General features: G+C 40.0%; 1 protein-coding gene across 2 annotated transcripts in view; it reads right to left on the bottom strand.

Annotated features, from left to right (window-relative positions):
- The window catches only part of olfm1b (olfactomedin 1b), a 36,694-nt gene that overhangs the window by 5,523 nt on the left and 17,476 nt on the right, over positions 1–13,695 (bottom strand). For both annotated transcript variants that reach the window (XM_084745469.1, XM_084745468.1), the window contains exons 4-5: positions 11,032–11,251; positions 2,571–2,677 (exon numbers count right to left, since the gene is read on the bottom strand). In XM_084745469.1, the coding sequence (XP_084601595.1) occupies positions 2,571–2,677; positions 11,032–11,251 (327 nt within the window). The remainder of the gene's footprint in view (positions 1–2,570; positions 2,678–11,031; positions 11,252–13,695) is intronic.

Below are 13,695 nucleotides of genomic sequence, written 5' to 3'. Positions count from 1 at the left end.
TCCAAGACAGATGCCTTGTTTACTGCAAAACAAATCAACTTACAGGCACAAATAAAATAACCTGAACCTCAATTGTATATCACTTTACAGAGCTGTGGCTGTGTAGATGTGGCAAACATGTTCAAAAACAGTTGCTCATCTATACATCTAGCAGACACAGAACACAAACAGTCATGTTTGTGTCCATCTGATCAAAGTAAGTTCAGTATCCACCCTCCTGTCTGTAGATGTAGTCCAGTACATCTGTCTGTTTCTGTGTTCACCAGCTAGCCGCTAACTTAGTCTGCTGTTTGGCACAGGGTAGGTAATGTTGGCTGAAAAACCAAATCAATGAGCAGAAAAACGGTTAAATGTTTTTGTTCAGCTATGGGGAACTTCGGGAGTTGGAAGATAATTCTCTGTGGGTTCTTTTCACTGTGAGCAACACGTAGTCTAACACAGAATATTGATCATACCGGCTGTAAGAATGAGACGAGGTATTGTTTGACATTTTCTACAATGGTACATTACGTGTGGTTCAGAACACCAAAACAATCCTTTGATACCTTACTTGAAGAAAATGTTTTTCTTAAAAGAACTGTTTTTTTTTTTCATTTAGTAATTTGTTCAAAGGAGATATTCACACATCCAGCTATTTCAGATGCAGGTGCGTAGGAAAGTGTCATTTCAGTCTTAGGAAAAGAAAAGAAAAGAAAAGAAAGTCCTGCATGCTGCTCTGGCTCAGCACCACAATTTATTGATCACACAAACATTTCAGTCCCTCCAGACCTTCACAAAGACTGTTTCAAACGGTCCATACAGCATTGATCTTAAATAGATAACGCTCCGCCCACTTTGTGTGCACAGGTGTGAGACAATCTTTCTCCTGTGGGAGTGTCAATCACTTATTGACAGCCACCTGTGTGCAATCTGTCACACTGTGTTCCACATATAAGAAAAAGAAAAGAAAAACAGACACCAAAACACATACTTAAGTCCATTCACAGATATTAGAGGAGTGTGCAGGATTTTATTTCTTTCTAAAAAGGTTTGCCAGTTTTACAATTATAAAAACCACTATTTTTAATCTAATTGCCAGTATAATAAACTTCTCTCTCTCTTTGTCTGTAGTCTCACTCCATATCCTGCCCACAGCACTATCTGACTGTAAATGAGGCTACAACTCTGATTCCAAAAAACTGACATAGACGTAGAAGACTGGAAAACCACTGCCAGTAAACACAGCACAGAGGCTGAGCCAACGCTTTAAGCCACTGAGATGCTGCACCGGAATAACCTCATTGACACGCTAATAATTACTGTGTCAAATGAATCAAAGTCCGAGACAAACTTGCCAGTTGAACACTAAGTCCGTTTATTTTCCTTATATAGAAATGACCTCTAATTATCCAGTGAGACCTGATACCCAATCCACCATACATAAATCGATTCATTTATATTCTGCTCCTACACACAGCTTGATGCTGCATCTACAAATGTAAGTTAAGGCTCTACCGTGCAAACAGAAAGCTGTACATCAACAGCATTCGGAAATGCGACAGCCTTCTCTGGGCCTGAGGTCATGATTTTTGGAAATCATTGTGTCCTCCGGGCTGAAGAGGAAAAGGACCATCCAGCCGGTTACCAGCACAAAATTAAAAAGCCAGCATCTGCGACGGTATGGGGGTGTGTTAGTGCCCATGGCGTCATGGGTAACTGCACATCTGTGAAGGCACATGAAAGGTACAGCGTTCAGAGCGAGACATGCTGCCATCCAGACAGCGTCATTTTCAGGGGTGTCCCTGTTGCCTAAACACATTCTGCTCTTATTAGACCGGTCCTCCTGCGGTCCAGACCTGTCTCCCACCGAAAATGTGTGGTGCAGCATGAAGAAAAATATATGACAACAGAGACCCTCCAGAGACCGTTGAGCACTTGAAGTCGCACATCAAGCAAAAAATGGGAAAGAGTTTCACCCTCAAAACGTCAACAACCGGTGTCCTCCGTTCACAAACACTTTCGGAGTGTTGTTAAAAGAAAAGGTGATGTAACACAGTGGTAAACATGCTCCTGTCCCAACTTTTATGCAACGTGTTACAGACATCAAATTCAGATTGAGTGTAAATAATTGCTTTCTGTTTTTATTCACATTTTGTACAGTGTCTCCACTTTTTTGGACCTTATTTACCTCTGGATAGCTTAATCTACAATAATAAATCATTATTCTTCATAACAGTTGATTTATAGTTTGTATTATTAATCTCAATTTGCAAAGTAATTAAATTTATCACATAAATGAAGCCGAGTAGAGTAATAACATAAAATATTTTCCTCTTAAATACAACAAAATGGAAGTAGAAAGTAACAGAAACTGGTTACTTCAGGTTTTGACAGTGAGATCTGCCTTTTTACTGCAAATGTATTTGTTCCAAATATCTGTTATTGGTCTGTTTGATGACTAATAATCAGTATTGGCATCGGGCCTGAAAAAAACACATTGGTCGATCGTTAATATGGACACATTTTGGTTCCATACCCAGCTGTACAGATTCCCCTCCATACTGTGTGTGACTGTGTGCAGCCGTACATACCCGTGTGTCTCCTTCCGGCGCCAGAGGATCAGTCATCCAGGAGCCGAACCTGGATCCAGACGTCTTGATGGTGATGGGGTCGCTGATGCCCGTCAGTTTGCCACACGCTGCAAGGAGAGAAGCGAGACAGGAACATCTAGAGCAACACCCATTTGGGTATTCAGGCTAATTCATAATCTATTACACGGGATTCACTTTCGCTTATTGCAAAATTAAAGTGAGTCTGCCTGAAGGATGAGAAAGTTGATGTCCAGCTTGTTGCTACTTCTCTGCCTTTCTCTTTGCGCGGTGTACTGTGCAAAAGGTTCTTATTATTCCGTTCACACATGCTAATGCCTGTTTTACTCTCTCTGCGTGGATGTGTGAGAAAGTGAGAGGAAGAGTGAATAGGAAGGGGAGAGCCTCTGTGTATTCCGCTCCCGTGTGCTGCTTGTAAGCTGCTGTAGTGTTAATTAGTGTTGATTGAGGTGTTAATGCGAATTTGACAAAAGTATCTCTGGGCTCATGTGGCCCTCGTGACTGAGAGCCGGTCGGACTAATGTATCTTCCTAATAAGCGCAGACGCACAAATGAGAGACATGTTTTTACCCAATAGCAATGCTTCTCGGCGTCACCGCAGCACATCCGTTCAGACACGGGCCGCTTTTCAGGCGACGTTCCGGCAACACAAAGGTTAATTAGATGATGTTGACGAGTTAATTTTATTTCATGAATGTAATGAGTCATTCTGAAACTCTAATTTAAAGAGTGCAACTGTGACGACGGCTCATTTTAAGTTTCATTAGCATCTCTCTCTGTGAAGTGTTGCATCCACTCATTATCCCTGTTTCATTTTAACCCCTATTATCTGTGCTACTCTTCACTGTTGTTAAAGGGGTAGTCCAATTTATTTGAGGTGTGATTGTGTGAGGCACTCATCAATAGTCCGGCACAGAAGCTAAGCAATAAACTATGGTGACAGCGGTTCCACATGCCCAGATAAGTCCAGGACTAAATTTCACAACTATGCCCCATCTAATGCAATGAGATCTGCACCCTTGCTCAAACCAACCAGACTCCACTGGGAAAATCAGTAATTTCACCTCACAGAACACAGGAGCTTCTGGTGTACCGCTGTTTGTTTGTTTGTGCTATTGTGGGACTTCAGTGTTCTAAAAAGGATAGTTTGGATTCACCAAAGTCACACAACAACACAAACAAACTAACAGATAGAGGCAGCTGTAGTCCAGCAACTCCTGTCTTCTGCAAGGTAAAATGACTGATTTTGCTTATGGAGTTTGGTTGGTTTGGAGAGAGTGATGTTTGGCTTAAATAACAGTGATTTCCTCTCAGAAAAAGCTGCCTGACAGCAAAGTAAATCAGTGAAATATTCTAAATATAGTGTACACCTAAACTTGTAATATTTTTTAGGTGGTTAAAATAGCTTTTGTTGCTATCACTTTTAAATGTAATTTTACTTTGTAGTCATACCGTCCAGATTTGATTTGTTTCCTCTGCTAGTCTCATTCTGTTTCATTCCATCTTTGCATCTGTTCAAATTTTTTTCACTTACATAATGAAAATTCTGGGTTTGCATATGGGTTTGTGTGTCTCTCTGTGCAACATATGTCGTGCTTGTGAGTTTGTGTGGGCCTAACACCTCAGCAGCGCCTGAGAGACAAACACATGGTCACATGAGCAGCAACCACTATTTCCAGTGGGGGTTGAGTCCCTTATGTAACCCACAGTGGGATTAAAGAGACGGCAGTAATACACTGGCCATTGATTTATTTATTTCTTTTCTATAATCATGCCTCTATCTTTAGATGACCCTACTGCCACAGGCTGCTGCTGCTGGGGAGCCCGCTGATGGATCTGCATTCTGGAGATGCACACAGGGTCTAATCCCCTTTTGGCCTGAATTTGCTCGGGCCGAAGCAGAGGGCAGAGCAAATGGCAAACCTAATGGGAACTGGAGCCGACGGAATGAAAACGCCAACAGCCTTTACCCCAAAATGTGAGGATTTGGATATGGAATGAGTGAACACTCGATTCCTGAGGAGGTGGAAAAGACCATTTTGGTCATATTTTGCGAGTTTTTATTGGTTATGATGACATTATACTCACTGAAGTAATTGGTGAGATCTGGGAAAGCTGTCCACAGTGCGTGAAACATGAGTGGTCAGGCATTCAGACAGCTTGTAAACCGGATTATCTCAACCAATTTGAGGTAAAATCGTGAAAACAACCAAAATATAAATAGTGGGGCTTCATTTCATGTTTTTTTTTTACTTCATTTTCAGTTCAGTTTTTCAACTGATTAATCTGCTGATTATTTTTCTTGAATGATCAATTTAGTGTTTTGTCAATAAAATTCAAAATTCTATTCAAATACCTAATTTTATCTGACAAACTGTTCAAAACCCCAAAATATTCGGTTTACTCGTGCATGAGAAAGAAAAGCATGAATACTAACATCTGAAAAGCTGGAACCAGCAAATGTTTGTCATTTTTGCTATAAAAATAAAAACTATGATTTGATTATTAAAATAGTAATCAATTAATTGTCTGACGACTGACTAATTGATTGATCGACTTGTCAGTGCATTCAACTATGGAAAATATGATACGTCAAAGTTGACCCAGGAAGTCGATCTGTTAACTGCACTGATTTTTTCAATCAGCTTCTCATTATGAGTGATGGCGTCCTGCATGAACACACTATTTTTATGCAAAGTAAGAGCAGTTTTAGTCATTTCAGATGAGAGATTTCTGTATTTCTCATCCTCGTCTCACTGGTCAGAAGTGGGAGGGGGTTAACCTGGAAAAAGGTAATGTCACATACATCTTTGAACCAATCAGAATTTGGCAGCATGTGAATTAGACTCTTATGACAGTTGGTGGACTGTTTGGTCAGTATCATACTTGCCAACTGCGAGACCTCAGAAACAGGGAGGATTTGCAAATCTTGGTGACTTTTAAAGAATGAAAATAAAATAAAAAGTGTACTTTTTTCAAACAGATGCCTGCTGATTTTCTAACAAAAACACAGAAAATTTATATTTGCCAAATATTTTTTTGTAAGGGTGTGGCTCCTCTTAGAAAAAGTGTGATCCTTTTTTATAAAACGTTCCCTAAGAAACAGGAGTTCTTCTTTGCAGGACGTCTGAAATCCGTTTGAGTATTTCTCTCTCATACTCTCATTTTCACGTCTCACTCACTGAGGAGGCGAGGGCACGAGGATGGATGTATGATGTCTCCATGTCATTTACAGGTGTGTTATTAAAAAAGGCTGTGCAGTGCCAGAAACAGGTTGTGATAATGAAAACGAAAGAACTGTGTGAAAATTTGTCGTAGATTGGGAGAAATACTTTGTGACCCCGGGAAGAAACCAGGAGAGGGCGATAAAAAATGTGAGCCACCAAAACTAGATCCATATCAGTTGAAGTGTATGCTATATTTAGAATATTTTTACCTCTTTACCTTGCCATCAGACAGCTTAATATCACTCCTTGGGAAATAAACGGTAATTTTTCCTTGCAGAACACGGGAGTTGCTGGTCTACCGCTGCCTCGCTTTATTAGTTTGTCAATATGTGTGATAACTAAAATAAGTTTTACCCCGTCCACAGCAGATCATTGCTAATGTTCCTACACCAGCACTCCTGCTGCCTCTCCAAACTTAGGGTGCGCTGACCACCATCTGCTGTAGCTAATACACTGACTATGGAGTACCTCATATATCCCCACTTCAAAGAACCCAAACTATCCCTTTAATATTTAATGTTATAGTCATTTTCAGGGGTCTTAAAACCTCTCTTAACTGACTCCTTGTGTGACTGCGAACTGAATAATAGCTAAAACAAAAAAGCTGTAAAAATTCAGTTAGTCTTTAGTACGGATGAAGGAGAGGGGAAAATTTAAACACAGATACGTTGAGGTGGTTTGTAAATAGAGAAATATTGATTCTGTGGTATGTGCACCTTACTATAGCATTATACCTTGTAATTCTACTCTCTGCAGATGAAATGTAAGGTGAGAAGAGTGGCGGCAGAGTGAGCAGCAGAGGCCTTTATGTGCTGGTATGACTTTTCCTGCTCCATTCATCAGCACTTCGTTGCGAAGGTGCTGGATTTGCCTGAAGCTCCTTGTGCCTCCACATTGCCGGGGCACGACACGGGGTGATTTATTTATTTGATTATTGCCCAGCAAGCTGGCATGTCCCCTTGATCGATGGCCATTGTGTCCCAGCAGCCGCCGGGCTGTTAGTCTCTCCGGCACAAAACAGCTTGAAGGACAGCTCTGCAGGGACCCTAGTTACTCTCTTTCACTTTTCCTGCTCGCCTTCACTTTATCACTCTTTCTCCTCCCCCCTCGCCACCTCCTATCAATTCTCCCATCGCTCCCTCTACACTCTTAGAAATAAGAGTTCTCCCTGGAAGGCTGAGGTTCTACCCAGAACCATTTGCATCTGAACAACGTTTTTTGAAGAAAGGATTGTCAAGCATTCTTTGTCCGTTTAGAACCCTTTTTTTTGGCCTAAGAACCCTTTTGAGAAGAGAGAGCTCTTCAAGGATTGTTAAAATCCTTGAAGAGCTCTTTCATCAAGGGTTTTTTGAACCATAAAACAAAAGGGTTCTTGCTGGAACACCCTGGGATTCTAGATAAAACTTGTGTTATATAAAAAAGGTTCTCTGTGGAGCCCCTGAGTGTATTCCAGTTAAAACCCTTGGAATATAGAAAGGTCCTCTGTAGAACCCCCTTGGTGGGTTCTAGTTAAAAAAAAAATCTAAAAAAAATGTATTGAATGTGTTCTAGATAAAGCCCTTGGAATATAAAAAGGTTCTGAGTAGAACCCTCTGGGTGAGTTCTAGATCAAAGTTCTTGGTGGGTCCTAGTTTCAACCCATGAAATATAAAAAGGTTATTATTAGTACCACCTGAGACTTGTTGGGCCCCGAGAAGGTGGTAAGGTTCTGGATAGAGCCTCCAGAGAGGGACGTGGGTGGAACCATTACACCATAAAGGGGTTCTTTGTAGAACGTCTCATAAGGGGTACTAGGTGGACCCTTCATTAATGGTTTTAGGTATAACCATTTATGTTAAGTTCGAGGTAGAATTCAAAGTGGAACCAAAAAGCTCATCGGGACAAGCTGAAAAACCCTTTATGGTTCTAATTAGCACCTTTATCTCCAATAGTGTGTTACTAAATACTCAAATTTCTCCTGCCCTCTCTATTTTTCTCTTCTCCCCCTGTTGTTGATCTGCTGATGCAAATGTATCGCATGACCTTCGCAAAGTTTAATCTCAATAAGCGGCGAGTGTACTGGAGTGAATTTGTGTGCACTCTGCCTGAGTGCCTCTGCAGTCGTGTGAAGATGAAAGGAGTAGCCACCCTCTGTTCTGCCCGAGCCAGTCCCTCGCTGGGTGACCTCGCCTTTATCTCGTCTGATCTCACACACACGCACACACACGCTGGAGTAACTCCCGCGGTTCCCTGCTCTCCTAAGTCTGACCATGGATGTGAGGAGCGGCATGTGCACTGAACTGAGAGTGAAAACGCCGACAGGACTCCTGATCCAGCCCAGGTGGGCGGTGAGAGCAGAAGTGTGTGCAGAGATAAAGTGAAGGCAGAGGCTATTTGTACCCAGGTGTCCACAGCAAACAATGCTATTTGCACAGCCAATGTGGCTATTTACACCCTCATGGCACAGACAAACCATGACCTTCCCTAAACCTAACCACAGAATTTTGTTGCCCAAATCTAACCAAGTAGTTTTGTTGCCTAAACCAAACTAAGTAGCTGTGTTACCTAACTCCAGCCAAGTTGGTTTGTTGCCGAAACTTAACCAAACTGTGACTGAAAACTGAAAATAATAATTAAAAAATAAAACTGTGACTAACCACCACTGATGTGTAATTTCACAGCCCTGCTGTAAGCATGTAAGCAATGCACTTATCCCATTCATCCACCACAGCTTACCAAACCCGGTGAATCTGTCGCTCTTTATATCTAAAATAAGGGGATCAGCTGTAAATGGCTGAATTGCTGCCATGCAACAGTCACAGTCATGGGAACAATCACCAAAGAAGTAACTGTGGAGCTGAGATTAGACGCCTGCTTTTTGTATTCTATAGATTCAATTTAAATCCAATCTCTGCGTCTCGACTGCCTGTCCAAAAAGAACAGTGGCCATTGTAGCCGAAAGCTTTTCTTCCTGTCATCTTGCACCGGGAATAATTCGAAGCAGGGACACAATAAACCCGTGATGTGATGTGCGGCGTGTAAGTGTCTCTGCTCTTGTAATATATCTTAGTCACTGTAGTGTGGGTGTGCATCTATTAGCACTGTGGGCTGAGACAGAGGTGTGAAGAGACTGAGACAGGGGCTAAAAGCAAAAGATAAGGCTGTGATGGGGACTTGCATGCTGAAGACACTGTCAGAAGCTCTCTTCCTCTATACTGTATAATATCCATTAGTGTGCATCTGAACCATGTAAAACTCCTCATCATGTATTTGGAGGCCGTCCCATCTATTTCAAGGATGCCTTCGATGCCAGTTTTGTGGGACACGACCATGGATTCATGCAGAATTCCCAACATGTTCTCATAGTTATCAACTACTGAGGCTGCTTTGTCATGTCCAGGACTCATACAGATGTATAAGGCACCTTTTAGCATCTATATGAGACGTTTCTGCATAGTCATTAATGTTGGAAACATTGACATGGTTGCAGTTTGGTTAGCTTTAGGCACCACAACTTCAGCATTAGGTTTAGGAAAAGCTTGTGGTTTGGGGTCAAATAAGTATGTTACATCATGTATGTTATGTTATGCAGGTCCTGTGATGCCATGCTTGCCAACCCTCCTGATTTTCCAGAAAGACTCCCATTTTTCATTGGCACCTTCTGGTTTCCTCCCCCGTATTTCTCCTGATTTATGAAAAATTTTCCACACGTTTCCTTTTCATTATCACAACCAGTTTCTGGTACTGTACAGCTCATATAAGCCGTACAAACTCTTTAAGTCTACTGTTTCCATCTGGACAACAACACAGCTAAAGTAAATGTTGTTTCCTGGCATGAATGTGATGCGGAGAACACTGCTTGTGCCTGCTGCATCCAATTCCTCTTCAAACATTCATACTGAGAGATGGGGACAGAAATAGTACTAAGACAAAGAAATCCTCGAGCAAATTTCAGACGTCCTGGAAAGAATAATTCCTAACTAACAAACATACCATAACATTTTCTCTTGCTGTGATCAAACTTGAAATTGAAGGCTAAATCCCATGTCCCATGGAGGTTTTCGGCTAGTAAGTGTCAATTTTAGGTCATTTGCAGGCATCTGTTTGCAAAAATCTGTATTTATTGTTCTTTTTAGTTATTTCAATTCTTTAAAAGTCACCAGAATGCAGGAAACAAAGTCTATGAAACTTTTTCGGTATGATAAAACAGTAATGGTATTTGACAGCCTGGGATCGAGAGCGGGCTGAAATTCTATATTAAAGTTAATGTGTTAATAGATGGGCCTTGATTGTTTTAATTTTTGATTAATCTTTTGATTTGATGACTTGTTCTATAAAATGTCATGTTTACATGTTTACAATGTTATGAAACAGAGAAAACAAACACTCTCAAATTAGGGGTCGACTGATTATCTGCCTTCAGCATTTTTACAATTATCTGATTTTTTTTTTTTACTAAATAATCTGATATCTGATAAAATAAATTAATTGAAAAATGGACACAGCACTATCTGACTATTAATGAGGTTACTTCATATACTGCTTGATAGCTTATTAATATTTTGTAATAATAATCTAAAATCTGCAAAATTACTAACTTAAGTTAGCAAATAAATGTAGCCTAGAGGTGTAAAAAGTATAATATTTGCCTCCAAAATGTGGTGGAATGGAGGTGTAAAGAAGTAGATAGGAAGATTTTCATTTTTACCACAGGTGATAAAATATCTTTTATCACTATCCTTGATTACTAATAATTGGTGTTGTATTGGCCTTGAAAAAAAACATATCGGTCATTCCCTCTAGCTCAGATTTTAGGGACTGGTACTCAGAAAATATTCTTTCTTTTGTTACTTTTTGATTGATACATGATTTAATTAGTCCACAAGAGTGATTTTCTGTTTCGACTGTTTTTAGCACTAGGGTTTTGTTCCTTTGCAGGAAGAAGTACAGAAGATAACTCTATTGGACTCCATTATCATTTTATCACCACAATGTAAGATTATACCAGCATCAAAGTCCATTTGAGGGCGAGCACGTACAAAACAGAAACCATAAAGTGTAAATGACAAGTGTGTTATCAGACTTGTGTAATGTGCATTTGACAGCCACACATAATGTTCCTGTGATGTCCTTCTGAATCATGTGAATATGCCTGATCGTCTCTCTCTGGTCATTCAGAACATACTGTGCGTGTTTTTGTGCATGCAGAGTGTGTGCCAGCAACTTTCTGTGCCTACCTAATTTTTGCATGCATGCTCGGAGTCTCTCCTCAAGATTTGACACTCTGTTGTGGAGCTCCTCGTAGTCATAGGCCCCCATCTCCTCCTGAAGTTCGCTTAGAACTGACGTCAGATTCTGGACCTCCTCCTTAAACTGCAATACCAATTTGGCATCGGCCTTGTACTCCTCCAACACTGGTATCAACGGTCTAAGCTCCTCCATTTTCGCTTTTATGGCCTGAAAGGATTAGAATAAGCTCGGTTGAGTGTCATGCGCGACAAAAGGAGAGACTGTCCATAAAAGAAGAAAGAAAAGAAAAGAAAAAAACCTGTCTGAACCTGACTACTCTGACTCTATCCTGCCTCTGCACTGACATGGAGACCCCCTGCTTGTGTCTGTGTTCAGTGTTTCAGTGTGTGTGAGCAGCTGCTGTGTTTTTTGTCTGTGCAGGTGTGTGTCTGAGCAAACAAACCCGGAGCAAAATTCTCCACCCGCTGGCCGAGCAGAGTCCCCCGGCGGCAGTGACCAGCCGTTTAAAAAGCAAGCCCTCGGCACACCGACAACAATTGGGAAAGCTCTTTATTGGTCATCATCGTTTAAAATGCAACATCGTATTAAGGGTTACATGCTTTTACATGTCACACACAACAAAGTGTCTCGAATTTTACGTCTATAGTTTTACGTAGAGATTTGTTGAGTAACCAAATATGCATAGACAAAAGCCAAAGGAAAATAAAATGAATAACAGCAATTAATATAATAATAATAATAATAATAATAATAATAATAATAATAATAATAATAATAATAATAATAAATGTATTTACGTTTGAAAAAAGCTTTTAGATGGAAAACTTTGACAGCAGTAACATGCAGGAAGAGATCAGTGGTGGGTTGGTTGGTTTGGGAGAGGGGTGGGGTTTCTTAGTCTTAATGGTGCTAAAGGTAAAATTAACTGTTTGACGCCCAAATGCTCTCAGTACTGTGGCCCAGTTCAGGGGAATCTGGAATTGACCTGCCTCTTCTTCCCTGTGGCTCTCTTTACATGTCTTAAAGTTAGCCCTGCAAGCAAGAAAATGACAAACTGTTGACAGGGGCTGGAGCTTGCTAACCTATCTAACAGACACACAAACAAACAAACAAACAAACAAACAAACGCACACACACTTAGTACATATGCACTTGAGACAGGAAATTTGCACACATGCATGCATGAATGTGGCGGATGCATGAGGTTGATGGGCATGCACGGGCGGCGGGGTCACGCAGATGTGTTGCTGCGGGTGAAATGATGCAAATGCATTGATTCAGCACGCTGGAGGAGGAATGCAGGTTAACTGAAGCAATGCATTTGTGTGAGTGACTGCAAACAGGGCAAGATATCGAACCTCAAAACTTTCTTTAACTGTGTTTGTAGCACAGTGTATTTATAAGTCTCCTATTGTTTTCTTATTCTTTGGTCTTTAAAGTTCTTGTAGGCCAGTTTGTGTTTAGTAGGGCTGGGAAACATATCGATATTGATATTGAGACTTTAGACTTAATCATCTTAGATTTTGGATATTGGTATATCGTCACTTAGCATAAATGTTGTCTTTCCCGGCTTTTCGAAGGCTGCTTTACAGCAAAATAATAGAATTTTCATTTCAAAAATGTCATATTCAATATCGATATTTGGTTTAGTCCATATTGCCCAGCCCTTATCTTGTCTTGTTTTGTTATTCTTCAATCTTGAAAGTTCTTGCTACTTGTGTTTAGACAATATTTAGATATCATTTCAGAACTTGACAGCAAAATAATCGTGAACTATTTTGATCACTGGTTAATCAAAAGTGATTTTTCAAGCAAAAATCCCCCAAATTCCTTAATTATTCCACCCTCTAAATTGGGGAGATGCGCTGCTTCTTGTCTTGGACTGTTAGTTGGATTAACTAAGATTAAGATTTGTCACTGATTTCTGACAATTAAACAGTGAATGATATTTTAATAATACTTTAAACAATACTTGATATCTCTTTCGATAACACGGCAAAAAAAAAAAAAAATGTCAGAATGGGATTTTTTTTAATTAACAACTTGCACAAACTGCTGGCACAGAAAAAATCACTTAACACTTTCTGGTTTTGCTGCAAGACAAATTTCAGGCAGGACAATAAGACTGAAAGGATTTCTGAGTACAATACTATCCAATGTATAATGATTAGGGTGTAAGGCCCCGAATACTTGATCGATAGATAGATAGATAACAACTCTGCTATCTATTTTCACTGTCTTGATTGCTTTTTTAATCTCAGATTTTATGCACTTGGTAGTTTGTTCTTAATACTATGTTAGTTTTCCTAAAATTGGATTTAAAAATACCAATATATCATCTTGTTTACAGAATTGAAATATATCATAATATGCTGAATTGTAACCCTTGCATTGTGATACGTATCATGTCGACAGATTCTTGCCAATTACAGTGTCCAGAGCTGCAACGATTAGTTGATTAATTGATGAGTTGTCAACTGTTAAATTAGTCTCTTAGTATTCTGATAACTTAATCACGAAATCACGAGTCTGTGAAAAAAAAAATCTAATTTTCTGGTTTCAGTTTCTCAAATGTGAATATTTTCTGGTTTCTTTAGTCCTCTGACAATAAACTGAATATCTTTGGGTTGTGGACAAACAAGACAAACAAA

Source organism: Lutjanus erythropterus, chromosome 20, assembly GCF_056507025.1.
Source record: "Lutjanus erythropterus isolate fLutEry1 chromosome 20, fLutEry1.hap2, whole genome shotgun sequence".
Lineage (NCBI taxonomy): Eukaryota > Metazoa > Chordata > Actinopteri > Lutjaniformes > Lutjanidae > Lutjanus > Lutjanus erythropterus.
This window is presented reverse-complemented; position numbering and strand designations above follow the sequence as displayed.